At 37.6% G+C, this 16593-nt stretch overlaps 1 protein-coding gene across 1 annotated transcript in view; it reads left to right on the forward strand.

Annotated features, from left to right (window-relative positions):
• Nucleotides 1-16593, forward strand: part of SLC9C1 (solute carrier family 9 member C1) — a 99496-nt gene that overhangs the window by 18608 nt on the left and 64295 nt on the right. Inside the window, exons 6-9 of the mRNA XM_008146689.3 lie at nt 3689-3850; nt 7820-7919; nt 12711-12854; nt 15487-15661. Coding sequence (XP_008144911.2) covers nt 3689-3850; nt 7820-7919; nt 12711-12854; nt 15487-15661 — 581 coding nt within the window. The remainder of the gene's footprint in view (nt 1-3688; nt 3851-7819; nt 7920-12710; nt 12855-15486; nt 15662-16593) is intronic.

Here is a 16593-nt window from a genome sequence, read left to right on the forward strand (position 1 = left end):
AAAGTCCAATATTTTTATATAAATACTGCTAAGAAGTTATTGATCTTTTTTACTGTGTTGCCATTTGCACTGATTTTGGAAGAACAGTGATTACAGTCTTCTGGAGAAAATTGCTGATGTGTAGTTATTCCACTCACTGGATGTCTTCCGTGTTCCAAGGCCTTCTGCAGCATTATCTCATTCCACCTCCCTATCTTCTTGGGGGGGGGGGGGGAAGTGTTTAAGAGGTGCTTCCAGACCTCATTCTAGTACATCAAGGGGTCTGTATGATGCCAAACAATCAATTATGTTGAAATGGGATTTTTTCTGCTCCCCCCGTCCCCAGAAATTAAGCATAACCCAAATTACCTTTCCAAACACTCAAAAAGTTTTAGCCACCATTGCTTTCCCTGTCCCTGGAGAGTACTTTATTGCTGGGCAGCCAGAGACCCTGTTTATTTCTATTTTGACTCATCATGCCTTACATATTAATAATCAATGCCTAAAACTCAGAATTGAAGACTATTTTTCCCCAAGACCCATTTATGGGACCATTATCCTCTCATGTCTTCTTCAAGGGATCAGGTCCACATGATGGACAATTATTCTACTTGGTCAAAAGAAGCACTCACCTTTAGTTTTTCTCTGTATCAAATTAGTTTACCCAGGCCATGGCAGCTTGGAACATCTGTGGTGAACCTAGAACCCCAATTTAGCACAAGAAGGTATATCCTCTAAAATGCTTCATGTATGTTATCTACGGTGTGTGAGAAAGCCAAATACCACACACATACAAACTCCTCCAAAATTTGAGTAAAAAGGAAGGTGACCCAATATGGTAATCAGGGACTTTCACCATAAAACTTACTGCAGATAAAACCTTCCTGAAAATGGCTCAAGTTATTCACAAAAAAAAAAAATCTATATTCAGAAGCATCTTAAAAATTCAAGGACCACCCTTTGAAGAAACTGAAAAAATTCAAAGAAGTACAGTTTTACATACCGGGCTTCATTTAAGATATTAAATATTGACCACAAAATTTCAGGGAACTGTCAGAGGTGACATCTACAGACTAATCAAGAGAACTTTCTTGATATTATATTCACTAGAAAGAAAAAAAAGTAAAAATAAAAGGAAGGTACTGATGTGGAAGTTCATTCATTCATTAATCCAACAATTATTTATTGACATATACTCAGTTATAGTTCTTATTTAAGGCCCTGGTGATTAAGCCATGACCATAATAGTCCTGCCTTTCATAGAACTTGCCTCAAAATTTTTATAAAAATCAATGGAACACAATTTTGCATTTGTTTAGGCTTCAGAGAAGTAAAAATTGTAAACAATCACCCTACTAAAATATAATAGTAACAACTATAAATAATAAAAGCTCTGTTATTTTCTTAGCCTTTAGTACTTTCTCTGAATTTTTAATAGTTTTGAAAGAAAAAATTCCTTTAAGAAACTTAATAAGCTTTACTGATATTTCATTGTTATCTATTGACACAATTGTGAATAATTTTCACAGTAATTATTTTTATAACTCATTTGAACAGTTGCTTTATCTTTGAAGTTAGCACATGTTTCATAAGAGGAAAAAATTAAGAAAATTTATTACACGCAGAATTCTTACCTTTTCCAACTTGAGTGTTAAAAGTTTAAGAACATTGTAAGACATAATAGATTTGTTTTGAGGCTTTTCCTGGCCTAATAAATCAGTTCAGTAACATTTTACTGACTAAAAGCTATTTTCCTTTCTTAAAGGAGAAAGCAATTTTTATACTGGGTCTTTTAACTCCAGTTCCCTGCATCCTTGTTAAACCAGAGTAGGCCTCTCTTGTTTCAATTATAGGAAGTGCTGGAATCCCAAAATTATCAAAGTGGCTAAATTCATGCCTGGGACTGATTTGAGTTAGAGACTTAGAGGGCCATTCATGAAACTCTCCTTCCACATTCACGCTATCCCTACAGATCTTTCTTTTTTTGTTTGTTTGTTTGTTTGTTTTTCTTTTTTTTAAAATTTCTTTATTGATTAAGGTGTCACATATTTGTCCTCATCCCCCCATTCCCATCCCACACCCCTCCCCACGGATGCCCCAACCCCCTGTTGAACTTAATCATTGGTTAGGCTCATATGCATGCACACAAGTCCTTTGGTTGATCTCTCCCCCCTCCCCCCACCCTCCCCGATCCTCCCTCTGAGGCCCGATAGTCCGATCGATGCCTCCTTGTTTCTGGTTCTGTTCTTGTTCATCAGTCTATGTTGTTCATCATTTCCCCTAGATGAGCGAGATCATGTGTCACTAGAGACATACTTATAAGAACTCTACAGATCTTTCTACTTGGCAAATGTAGAATGCTGAGGCTAAAGACAAAGAGAGAATATTAAAAGCAGCAAGAGAAAAGCAGCTAGTTACCTACAAGGGAATGTCCATACAACTGTCAGCTGATTACTCAACAGAAACTATGCAGGCCAGAAAGGAGTGACAAGAAATATTCAAAGTGATGAATAGCAAGGACCTACAACCAAAATTACTCTACATTTAGAATTGAAAGTCAGATAAAGAGCTTCACAGACAAGAAAAAACTAAAGGAGTTCATCACCACCAAACCAGTATTATATGAAATGCTGAGGGTATTCTTTAAGAAGAGGAAGAAGAAGAAAAAGAAAAAAAAAAAAATGAACAACAAAATGGCAACAAATACATACCTATCAACAATTGAATCTAAAAATTAAAATAAATGAATAAGAAATCTAATGAACAGAATAAATTGGATATAAAATAGAATCAGGGGCATGGAAATGGAACAGGCCAACAATTCTCAGAGAGAAGGGGGTTGGGAGGATGGGAAGAGATTAAACAAAGATCTTATATGCATAGATGCATTACCTGTGGACACAGATAATAGGGTGGCAAAGGCCTGTGGCAGGGCGGGAACTGGATAGAGGGAGGCATGGGGGAAAAAAGAGAGACATCTGTAGTAATCTCAACAATAAAGATTTAAGAAAAAAAAATGTTTAAGTGGGCAGGACTTTCTTACCCACTGGCATACCTGATTCCAGCAAAGGAGTGTGTCAAAGTCTTAGGCTTCCTAATTTTCAGGGGAGGGCATCATAATGACTTTACAAAGTCATTTGGCAAAACAGCAATATTAAAGATGTAACTATCCATTAGTGCATAACTGAACTTCTGGGGCCTAAGGAAGTAATCAGAAAAGTAAAAATCCATTATGTACAGAAATATACACTGCAGCATTATGTATGAGGGGGAAAACTGGAAAAGGTTAAATGTCCAACAGTAAGGAACCAGTAAGTTGGCAGGCGAGGACAATGGAGGAGATACATTCTGCATTTCCTCAGTGGCTTATGTTGGATCTAGAATATAAATGACATGAATTTAGAGACTTTCTACCTCTTGCGCATTACTGCATCTCCAAAATTTATTGGACTGCTTGGCACTGAATAAACGTATATTTCTTAACGGAGACGGAAGGAAGTTCTTACACTAAACTGACTGACTTTTATAAACTTGTGTGGCTTTCAGAATTTGAGAATAGAAATATGAAAATATCCTACATCTACCCTACATGATATGAATGAGCTATTTTTAAAGATAGTGACAAAAAGAAAAGCTAATTTAGTCAGAGTATCACTCAAAATTAAGTGAGTTCTATTAACTATTTTTAATTTTCTCCCCTTTCTTGCAGCACGTAGCATCGTGAGTCCAATATTGTCATATTATATAGCAAGTTTCTTGTTTGGAATTCTCTGTGCAAAACTGGTTCAATTGTGGATGTCTACTGTTTTTGGTGATGATATCAACCATATAAGTCTCAACTTTTCAAATCTGTACCTCATCTTTTTTATTTGTAAGTGAGGAGCCTATCCCTAAAATTAAATCACATAGAAAAATTAAAAATAAAGATATCAAAAATTCACAATAGACATACTAACTTTTTAAGCAAAAGTTAGCTTAAAAACAATTTAACTGATCTAGAATGAATCTTTTTGTTAAAATAATCTATCGAAAGAGATAAAAATGTTAGTATCTATACAACAGAAAACAATATGCCAAAATATATAAAGGCAATATCATTATTAAGCAGGAGAATTTGACAAAACTCATAATTACAATGAATATTCTAACATGACTTTCCCAGATAATTTCATAGCCAATTGGAAAAAAAATAGTATGCTATAAAAAGTTTTAAATAAAAACTTAAATGTGGGGTTCATAAGATATGTAGAGTTTTCCTTTCTAAAACACAATGCATATCCTTTATATATACCTGAAGACCATTTATAGAAATAAACTAGACTACAGAACTTTTCAATAAAATTCTAAATCCACAATGCAGTTAAATACTAACTACAAAAGGACAATCTTAAAAATAATCATTCTAACTGCATGACATTAAATATACTTTTCTTGGTAACTCATATTATAAAATTCATTGTTAATCCATTTATCACCACTTTCTTCTCATGGAAGCATGGCAGGTATTGGTAATTAGCTATATCACTATTTGCTGACACAGCCTCAGAATCATGTTCAACCCAGTTCTTCAGATGGCCCTACAAATGATTTGAAGATCTAGCTAGTAAAATAAAATAAAATAAAAGAATAAAATTTATACATATTTGAAAGAGAAATGGTTACAGTAGTTACGACATTTTAGATTATATGAAAATTTCAAGAAAATAAGCCAACAATGCTTTTTAATAGTTAGTATAAAGTTAATATAAAAAATCAGTACCGTCCTTATAAGTCAGCAGTAACTAGTTAGAAAATATAATGAAATTTGATTCTCTTTACATTGGCAAAAAAAATTATAGAATATCAAGGAATAAACTTATAAGAAATTTGGACCTAAACAGAAAACTATAAAAGTTTACTGAGAGTATAAAATTTGAGTAATTGAGACAGAAAAAAACTTCTCTTTAGAAGTGCTAATGTAACAGGATTTATTATTTTCATGTCTGAGGAAAGAAAGGCAGAATGTAGGATTTTGAGTTTTCCTAATTACACAGTGAATTAAAGCCAATTACAATCTATTGATGTTACAGGATAAAGTTAATGAATTAATTATGAGAATATGGTCAATCTGTACAAGTCCTTTATCATATACTACTTAAATTGTGCATACCTAATTTCTTGCAAAAATATATCCCAGCAAATATAATTTCCTCTAACACCATTTAGTAAGCAAGCATAACCTCAATGTTAAGGGTTATGCTCCCAGGAAATAATAAACATTGTGTCAAAATGTCTCTCACTAAACATTTTAGAAAGTGAAATTCTAGGAAAAAATGTATGAAAACAAGATAGAGTGAATATAAATCTAATGGAAAAGGACTTTCACTCTATCCTGGCTTAATATTTATATTTTTAGTATCTTTAAGGTAGCCATCATAAATATTTTCCAGATTTTACCATTGCATAATAAGTGACAATGACAGTTCAAGGCTTGAGTGCCTTAAAGCACCTATGTCCACAGATCCCCCTTCTTTCAGGATTCAAAAATGACTAACGTGTTATTTTTATGGCTTAGGTACCATTGCTAGCCAGAACTAGAGAATATAAAACTTGTAATTTTCTACCTCTAAACTAAGAATAATATTGATTTAATGAATTAAAATGTATCGCAATCAAACAATAACAAAAATATGTGGCTAGCGTATTTTCACTTTTTTGGTTTTGAAATTATACAAAACAATTTAAAGAGGTTATCAGGAAATATTAACAGTGAGAGTAGGCAAAACATAATTATAAGGGGAGATCTTTCTCTACTAGGTAGGAATTAAACACTTTATAAGCCTACAGTTATTAAAATACAACTGTTGTAACAAAGGAATACAAAGTAAACCAAAGAAACAGAAGGTACACATATAGCAATTTGATAAATATGACAATATGATAAAAGTGACATATCCACAATATTCCTCAGTATTAAAACAAAAATCATTCTTTTTTATTAACTAGAAAGTGTCTGCTAAACAGTAAGTTAAAAAAGAAGCCCAATACAGAACCACATTACTGTAAAGTCACATTGTAGTTTTTATGTGACTTTATTTGTGTGTATATATATATACTAGTAGCCCGTTTGCACGAAGGTTCGTGCAATAGACCTTCATTCACCTGGCTGCCTGCACCAGTTTTCTGCCAGCACAGGGGACCCAGGCCTTGGCTGTGGCCACTGCCTTCTGCCTTCTTTCAGTGTCCGGGCTTGGCCCTGGGCGGTGGCCTTGGGCTCGGCTGCACCCAGCGTCCCTGCTACCGATTGCAGGAGCCGACCCCCAGTGGTCTCCTTCGATCGGCGCAGGCACCCCGCTCGCGCCCAAGGCCGGGAAAGCCTTGGGCGGCTTTCCCGGCCTTGGGGCTCGGCCGCACCCAGGGTCCCTGCGACCGAGCCGACCCCCAGTGGTCTTCTGCGATCGGCGCAGGCACCCTGCTGGCGCCCAAGGCCGGGAAAGCCTCGGGCGGCTTTCCTGGCCTTGGGCTCGGCCGCACTCAGCAACGGTTTCCTGGTGGGCGTGGTTGGTGGGCGTGGCTTGGTTGGTGGGCGTGGCTTGGGTGTAGCGAAGGTGCGGTCAATTTGCATATTTGTCTATTATAAGGTAAGATATATATATATATATATATATATATATATATATATATATATATATATATTGAATGTATGTCACCATGAATGTTCACTGGATACTTCATTCTTCTCCAAGATATTGATCCAATTACATGAAATTCCTAATTCTATAGCTTGTAAAAAAAAAAATCCAGAGATCTCCTTATGATTTCCGAAAATTTCTGGAGTTACCTTACTTATGATCTCTGCTACCTCTTCTTAAATATATCACAGTTTCTGGTTCATAGTAAATTTTACTAAGATGAGGACAAGAAGAGTTCATGGGGTAAGTTACATTATATAGTTCACAGTTCAATGAAATCTAATAGCTACCTCTATTTCCTAACTTTTCTATGTCCTGCTTAATTTTTACCACTTGTCGCCAGCATAAAAATTCATTAAGCACCCTTTAATTCTTGAAGCTGCCCTTTGGTTCTCATTCTCTATTCTCAATTAGTTTATCAAATTATTTCTTCCAGGCAAATATAGCCCTGTCACTAATAGAAATCCCAGTTTAAACTAATTTAGAATTATAACTGGGGTTGTGGCAGTGGAATTCAGGTGTTCTGTTTTTTAAAAATATACTTTATACTGTGCCATATTATTTGAATTCTTTACAGTGATAATATACTACTTTCCTAAGCTGGAGGGGGATATAACTCTACTAGAGCTATTTTTAAAATGTGCTACAGTACTTTAGGCTTTTTAGTCTCCCATAGTAAATGCACCAAAACAAAATGAAACTGGGAAGTAGATTCATATTGGGTTTCTACTGACTCAACTCCCTTAGACCTGTCACTAAATCAAACTATTTCTATTTCCTGCTGTCTCCCCAAAAATAAAGCATTTGAAGTTCGCTAGTATATAAAGAAACGATCAGCTCACTTCCCTTTCATTCATCAGAGCCCCACTGAAAACAATTAGACCTGTAGCTGATGCTCTAACTTTACTAAGGCCCATAAAGAGTTTGTGAGCTCCACCTTGTTGCCTATGACATAAACCCAAAAGAGTGTAAGGACGTCCAGTATAGACTTTACCACACAATCGGGTGTGAATCTGAGGAGGAAGGAGGAGGATGGGTGTTGGTAGTAATTTGTAGTATTATCCAATTGAAACCATGTCTGGTAGCCTCTCTGTACAGTCACTGTACTATCAAGATATTTTCATCCCTGTTAAAATTAATACTTTATATTTATTTCTTTTAAAAAATAGGTGAGCTAATTGGAATGTCTGGAATCTTTACACTGGCCATTATGGGACTTTTCTTAAATTCTACAAGTTTAAAACCAGGAGTTGAGTCACTACTACTCGAGTGAGTGGCAAGCATATTTTCACTTTGTCTCATACATTAGAAGCCATAAGATTGTAATAATAACTGCACCCACAACTACATGGTCAAAGTAAGATACTGATCGGAACTACCCGACTGATAACACGTCCTATAAACTCTGTTGCCTGTGCCTTCTACTCCTCTAACTTTAGGCAAGCCTTTTAAGTTCACCTTAAGTTCATGTTGGCTCTATTTCCCCATAAATTCCTTCACCATATACTCAGTAATTTCCAGTCTAAACCACTAGACAAGGTTAGAAATAAGGGAAGGCAAATGAGACACTCATTTCAGGCACACAATTTTAGAGGGTGCCAAAAAAACCTCAATAATCAAGATAAATAATGAGTATAATGCAATATTTTGGAGCAAACTAATACAAAAAAATCAATGATGAAAATATTAAAATGTTAAATTAAGATAAGATCAATATTACTGATAGTTCCTTTTACCTCAGGCTCTAGTGGAGCTCAGCATGGCACTGACACTAGAGTGTAAGACCAAAATTTAAAAGACCAAATTTTTAAAGACCATAAAGAGATGCCACACAAAGCAAATTAAAAGGTCAAGCGAGGGCATTTGAAGAGGGTTAGCAGTGTCGTAAAAGAAAGTATGACCAAACTAAAAGTAAGTCTTGTATAAAAAAAAGAAAATATGGCCAAACTAAAAGCAAGACTTAACTTGAGCAGAAATATACCAATGTGCTCAAGGACACCCAACAGAGGATGGATGGAATCTGTGTCGGCCCCAAATAAGGGTGCTCTCTGTAAGGCTCCAGTACAGAGGGTGGGAACTTGACCCACATAACACAACGGCAACATATGTGTTAAAGGAAGCCCTGAACACGATGAGTTTTGGAGTTTGGAAGAATGTTATAGAAGGTAGAATAAATTTAGAAGTCAGAAGCTTAAAAGTGTCGGATCTTATAAGATTTTGGAGCACTTCACTAAAATTTTATATCAATTACAATGAAAGCCGGCTGTACCAGCAGCTAGGCAGAATTAATTGGGCCACAGTTGTAGGAATAATTCAAAATGTTACACTAATATTCAACTGTATCTATGGGAAGTGATTATGAAGGCTCCCTTCACCTTCTTGCTCTAAATGAAAGAGAAAGCTGGATCTTCCCTGAAGGCATTAGTTCCTTTGCATTCCTTAAGTCATGGTATCTTTCTCACCTGCTTCCCTGGTACTATTGAGCCTAGAGTTGAGGTAGGCTCTGTACCTCAGTCATTTCTATGTCATGGTTTCTCCTCCTTCCCTAGTGCAACCTCATTTTGAAGCTCGTGAGATCCCATTATACCCTCTGCCACCTTCTTGGTTGTCGTTATCCCTAGAGCCCTGAGAAGATTCTCCCTTCTCCCCACTCGGTGTGACTTCTCTCCGTTACTCTATTACCATTCCTAGTGATGTCAGTCAATACACACAATTGATCCTTTCCTCCTCACATTCCAGTTCTTGTACCTCTCTCCTCCTAAGAGCATGTCCACCAGACCCTGCTTCACCCACCCACTTATATGGTCATACAAATAACCACTTAATAATCTCAATTTCAAGAATCTTAGTATCTAAAATATGATATGTATTAGTTTCTACTCTCCAAAATAGTTGAAACCTAAGGTAATAATGGTAAATCCTACTACATCCTATAATAACCTACAGCAGCTCCATACTACTCTTTTAGAGTAGAAGTGTATCATCTCCCATCTTTTCAGCGTTCGCCCCCCAGTACCACAATTCTAACAATTCTGCAAACATGCTGAGACTATAATGCATTTTATCTTATGATTTTTTACTGATTCTTACACACCTCACTTACCCCTTTCTCAGATCACTTCTTTTGTTTTAAAATCATCTAATTTCTCATCTCATTTGACTATAAGTCGAAGTTGTTTTAATGGCCAACAAAGTCCTATGATACGTCTCTACATTAACTTTGTGATTCTTTTCTACCACTCTCACCTTCACCCACCCTGTTCCAGCCACACTGATCACTTTGCTGTTTCTCAAACATGCCAAACATGTTCCTCTCCAGGTTTGTGTCCTTGTGTGTCTGCTCTTGGAATGTGCTTCCTCTACATATTGCATACTCCCCCTACATATGGGCAGAAGTAGCTGCCTCACTTCTTTCATGCTTCTATTAATACATCACCTTGTTAGAAAGAAATTCTCCAAGTAGGAACTATTTCCTTACGATCATGTATAATCTTTTATTCCAAGCAAATTGATATCCCTAAAATATCCAGTCCATAAGTTCTTATCATTCTTCTAAGCTAGTCGCTGTGCTACGTTGGGCAATAAAAATAATACAGATGCCTAGATTTATAGAGTCAAAACCTATGAGGGTGAGAGCATAGCACTTTTAATTTTTAAAAGCTCTCTCCAGCCCAACCAGTGTGACTCAGTGATTGCGCGTCAACCCATAAACCAGGAGGTCATGATTTGATTCCCAGTCAAGGCACATGCCTGGGTTGTTAGCTTGATCCCCAGGGGAGGTGTGCAGGAGGCAGCTGATCAATGTTTCTCATCATTGATGTTTCTATATCTCTCTCCCTCTCCCTTTCTCTCTGAAATTAATAAAAATATATTTTTTAAATAAACAAACCTCTCTCCAGATAAAAGTTACATATAGATAAAGTTGTAACACTTTCCTACCATGAAAGATCTACATTTATTAGCATAACTCATGACCCCCAAGTGAAAGAAAGGGACTTTAAAAAAATATTTAGAAGCTTTTTTGTATGTGCCTGACTTACTGCGTGCACACACACACACACACACACACACACACACACACACCACACACATACCTATTAGATGGGTTTGGGCCTTGGTGGTTTGGCTCTCACCACTATGAATCTGATGGAGACTGATTCCTTAGAAAATCTGGTTTTCTCTTCATCAGGTTTCTCTCATTAACTTCTACCACATATAAAAGGTCTTGATAGCTTCTCAATATTTATGGCTTCATTGATTTTATTACATTTTATGGTAATTAACAAGACTAATTTTTGGTATTTGATGACATTTTTTTTACAATATTAAGGTTAATTTTTAAATTATGTAATCATTAAATGAGTAGTAAAGTATGACTGATTCATATCCACCACTTCCTTGACTGAATTATCCTACTCAATATTTACAAGTGATTTCCTTAAATGTATGGGTAGGTGAATGTAATGCTTTGAGAAACTTTTTTTGGGAGTGACATGTGTATGGTGCAATGATTGGATTTGCTTTTGATAGGGAAGTCAAAACACTTTAGTCAAAATATTTTAGTATGTTTTCCTCCAAGTTAATGTTGGATGAAATATTTAAATCCAGAAGGTAGTAGACTTTAAAGTATGGCCACACATATACAAGAAAGAGATGATAGCTCTCTGCATAGAATAATAAGCCTAAATTCAGTCATAGAAAAATCCTAGTAATAAAAGGCTAATATGCAAATCGACTGAACGGCAGAACGACCAGTTGCTATGATGCGCATTGACCACCAAGAGGCAGACATTCAATACAGGAGCTGCCCCCTGGTGGTCAGTGCGCTTCCATGGGGGGAGTGCCACTCAGCCATAAGCCCTGAGCCGGGCTCATGGCTGGTGAGCAGAGTGGTGATGGTGAGAGCCTCTGCCACCTCCACGGCAGCGCTGAGGATATCCAACTGCCAGCTTAGGCCCGTAGGGAGCGGGCCTAAGCTGGCAGTTGGACATTCCCCAAGGGCTCCCGGATCACCGCCCCATCCCCCCCTCCCCCCAGTCCTCTAATTTCATGCACCAGGCTTCTAGTATTTTGAATAATTTGCCTTAAAATTTACTAGGCTAGAATGTTTCATATTAAAATTTTCTCTGATAATGCCTAGGTACTTTTACTTCTTAGGTATAGCTCAGAAACAGAGATTTCTTATTAATGTACAGAAGAAAATTTACTTTTAGTGTTGAATTTATTTTTAAGCAAAAACAGTATTCCTTGAGAAGAGGCAAAAATGATCTTTAAGGGGTTTCAGGGGCATTCTGACAACATACGGGTAAAACCAAGCTACAATCCTCTCATAAAATTGTATTCTTGAGCCTTTTTAATCTTTTCAATTATTTTTTTAATAGTAGTTGACATTAAAGACATGAAATAAGTTGAAAGGCAACGAGAAATCAGTTTTAGATAGCCTCCTATGGACCCAGCACCCATACTGAGTTTGAGTGTGCTTTCCCAAGCTGCTCTGCGTGCCGCTGATGAAAACTGGAGCTTTGGGAATGACAGAGTTCTCCTGGGCTCAGGAGCACTTGAATAAACACATGCTCACAAATCTCCAAAGGAAAATCTACAAAGGGAATTCATGGCAATAAAAGATTCATTCACATCTTCTAAGTGCTTTCTAGATTTTAGACAAAGATTTCATTCTCTCACTATGTAAATCAGACTAACAGTTCAGTATTCCCTTTCAAGATCAATGATTTTAGTTCTTCCTGTTTGATACAAGGACTTAACAGTTAGTGTCTTAGAGCATAATTACAACCTAAACACGTCTTTCAAAGTCAATCCAAAAAGAAAGACACTAATTTACATTCAGTGTAAACTGGTCAAAATTGCTTTAGAATTGTTTGTTTACTTGCCTTAGTGCAACTTTCTCCCCAGTTAAATTATAAGCTCCTTGAGTGTTTATAAATACTTTGATCTTTACTTTCTTGATAATGCCTAACACAATGCTGCACTCACATATGAGCCTTACAAGAAATATGTTAATTAACCATAATTAACTGTATTTAATTTTTTGTGAAAATGCAGATTCTGGAATTGTCTAGCATTTGCTGCTTTTCTTATGGTGTTTACTTTTATTGGACTTCTAATTCCTGCACATACGTATTTATATGTATCATTTTCTGATATATATTATTCATTAAATATCTACTTCACACTTATTGTTTTAAGGTAAGAACATCATTTAAAGTTTTCTGTTTATAAAACACTGAGTAAACCTGAAGATATTCTCTTAAATAATAAAAATGTTTCATTCCTTAGAATGAAAATTTGATTCTTAAACTTTCCAAAGAATCATCAGCAAATTAGTGCTTATCTGTGTTTTTCTGTTTGTTAGTTTTGTTTTCAGTTTTTAACTTCATTTCAAAGCAATGTAAGACCTCTGTAAGATTTTTTAAGATTAGAAAAAAGAAAAAAAATTATAATCTTACTACCTAGAGGTAACCCTATTAACATTTGTTCCATTTCATTCAGTAGTTTCTCTTTTTCTCTGAGGGTTCATAAAGTTAAACACCTATCATAAATTTTAAAAAACAATATTCTTATTTTATTTGCTTAATATTTCATAACAAATAATTTCCTACTAATCATAGTTGGAAAGAGGTTTTTAAAATCATAAGGAAGTTCTCTTTGTAAATGTCCTTTTTGCTCAAATAATTTTTGTTGGTCCATTTCTAGTGTGAAGAGGCAGAAAAAAGTCTGCCTATGTAGGTGAAAAGGAGATGACAGAGAGAGAAAAACACACATACTATAACTGGAGTCTCAGAATTCTGTAATCCCCATCATTCAAACTGTTAACATTCTACTTCCATCTAGGAAAATCAGTTGGGAGTTGATATCAAGTTGGCTAGTGCCAAGTAAATGAAAATTAGTCCCAAATTACCAGATACAATTAGTATAAAATATAGGAATGATATGTAAATGAAAGAAGAAATAGAAGTGAGTTGACCAATATTGTGCAGATTCAGTAAGATTTAAGTTTACCAAGAAAAAAAAAGAGAACTTTTCCCCCTACTTCTTATTCATTTAATTTACTTTTATTTCTTTTTGGGATCCCAGACAGGAAAAAAATAAATAAATATATATATATATATATATATATATATATATATATATATATATGTGTGTGTGTGTGTGTGTGTGTGTGTGTGTGTGTGTATATATATATATATATATATATATATATATATTAGAGGCCCGGTGCATGAAATTCGTGCACGGGGGGGGGGGTAGGCGGAAGGGGGGTGAGGATGTCCCTCAGCCCAGCCTGCACCCTCTCCAATCTGGGACCCCTCGAGGGATGTCCGACTGCCCATTTAGGCCCAATCCCGGTAGGATCTCGCCTAAAAGGGCAGTTGGACATCCCTCTCACAATCCTGGACTGCTGGCTCCCAACTGCTCACTTGCCTGCCTTCCTGATTGCCCATAACCACTTCTGCCTGCCAGCCTGATCACACCCTAACCACTCCCCTGTCAGCCTGGTTGATGCCTAACTGCTCCTCTGCCAGCCTGTTTGCCCCTAACTGCCATCCCCTGCAGGCCCAGTCACCCCTAAGTGCCCCTCCCCTGCAGGCCTGGTCCCCCCCAAATGCTCTCCCCTGCAGGCCTGGGTCCCCACCAACTGCCCTTCCCTGCAGGCCCTGTTGCCCCCAACTTCCCTCCTCTGCCAGCCTGGTCACCCCTAACTGCCCTCCCCTGCAGGGTTGATCGCCCCCAACTGCCCTCCCTTGCAGGCCTGGTCCCTCCCAAATGCCCTCCCCTGCTGGCCATCTTGTGGTGGCCATCTTGTGTCCACATGGGGGCAGGATATTTGACCACATGGGGGCAGCCATCTTGTGTGTTGGAATGATGGTCAATCTTCATATTACTCTTTTATTAGATAGGATAGAGGCCTGGTACATGGGTGGGGGCCAGCTGGTTTGCCCTGAAGGATGTCCCGGATCAGGGTGGGGGTTCCCTTGGGGTGTGGGGAGAGGGGCCTGTGGTGGTTTGCAGGCCGGCCACACCCCCCAGCAACCCAAGTGGAGGCCCTGGTATCTGGGGTTTATTTATCTTCTACAATTGAAACTTTGTAGCCTGGAGTGGATCCAAGCCTTCTGCTAGCTCCGTGGCAACAGCCATTTCTGTTTAGGGTTTATTTACCTTCTATAATTGAAACTCTGTAGCCTGGAGTGGAGGCCTAGGCCGGCCAGGGCTGCAGAAATTTGGCTTCCTCCATCACCAGGGGCAACCCTAGCCTCCTGGTCTTCCAGCTCTGTGGCTGCCACCATTTCTGTTTGGATTTATTTACCTTCTATAATTGAAACTTTGTAGCATTGAGTGGAGGCCTAGGTCTGCAAGGGCAGGCGGAAAGCTTGGCTTCCTCCATTGCCAGGGAAACCCAAGCCTCCCTCCTGCTCTCTGTGGCTGCAGCCATCTTGGTTGGGTTTATTTGCATATTTGCTCCTGATTGGCTGGTGGGCATGGCTAGTGGGTATAGCGGAGGTATGGTCAATTTGCATATTACTCTTTTATTATATATACAAAACATCTCAAACTTTTTCTTTTTTGCCTGAAAAAGCACCACCAAAAGTGATGTGGAATTTTCCTATTCTCACCCTACAGGAAGAAACAAAGAAGATGAATGCCACTTTCTTGGCATGTCTCTGTATGGAATGCCCTTCGGCCTTCCTTTGATACTATGTACATGAAAGATGTCTTATTTGTCTGAGAGTTGGAAATTCCACAGGGGAATAGAGTAGGGTGAAATGAAAAGAACTTTCTATTACAAGAATAACTTTTAAAAATTTGTTTTGTCTTTTAGACTTCTGGTCTTTCTAATATTGAGCCCTCTTTTGTCTCGACTTGGTGATGGGTTCAGCTGGCGCTGGGCATTCATAATGGTCTGGAGTGAAATGAGAGGTTTGCCTAATGTAACGATGGCCCTTCTGCTTGCCTACTCTGACCTTTCTGTTGGAACTGAGAGGGAAAAATCGCAAGTAAAAGGACATTTTTTTTTGAAAACTTAATTAAAATGGTTGTTGTATACTAAAATATGCTTTTAAAAAATCTTTATTCTTGAAAGTATTACATATGTCCCCCTTTTTTCCCCATTGAGAACTTCTAGCCTGCCTTTGTCCCCTACCCAAGGCTAAAATATGCTTTTGTGTGGCCACACATATACAAATTTAAAGTTATATGCAAATCAGTTATAGGCAATCAATCAGGTAGCTCAACCCCACTTGGACTGTGGGAGTGATTTAACTATGATGGCAAGATTGGGCAGAGGAGGAATAACTGGCAACTTCCCTCTTCTACATTCTAGCTTGGGGATTCCTAAATCCCTTCTTCACACTCCTAAAGAATAGTTTATTATGAAGGTTGACGGAATTAAAATACATAAATAATTTAAAATAGTATCTGAGCCCTGCTGGTGTAGCTCAGAGGTTGACCATCAATCTATGAAAAAGGAGGTCATGATTCAATTCCCGGTCAGGTCACATGTTTGGATGGTGAGCTTGGTACCCAGTAGGGGGCTTGCAGGAGGCAACCAACCAATGATTCTCTATCATCATTGATGTTTCTATCTCTTTTTCCTTCTCCCTTCCTCTCTAAAAAAATAATATATGATTCCCTAGAAGGCTTGGCTCAGTGGCTAGAGCGTTGGCCTGTGGACTGAAGGGTCCCAGGTTCAATTCCGGTCAAGGGCACATGCCTGGGTTGTGGGCTCGAACCCCAGTAGCGGGTGTGCAGGAGGAAACCAATCAATGATTCCCTCTCATCATTGATGTTTCTATCTCTCTCTCTCCCTCTCTCTTCCTCTCTGAAATCAATAAAAATATATTTAAAAAATAATAATATGTGATATAAAATATGTACTCAATAAATGTTTTTATTTTTACTTACTCATAATGCCCACTCAAGAACAACA

Source organism: Eptesicus fuscus, chromosome 3 (assembly GCF_027574615.1).
Source record: "Eptesicus fuscus isolate TK198812 chromosome 3, DD_ASM_mEF_20220401, whole genome shotgun sequence".
NCBI classification, from domain to species: domain Eukaryota; kingdom Metazoa; phylum Chordata; class Mammalia; order Chiroptera; family Vespertilionidae; genus Eptesicus; species Eptesicus fuscus.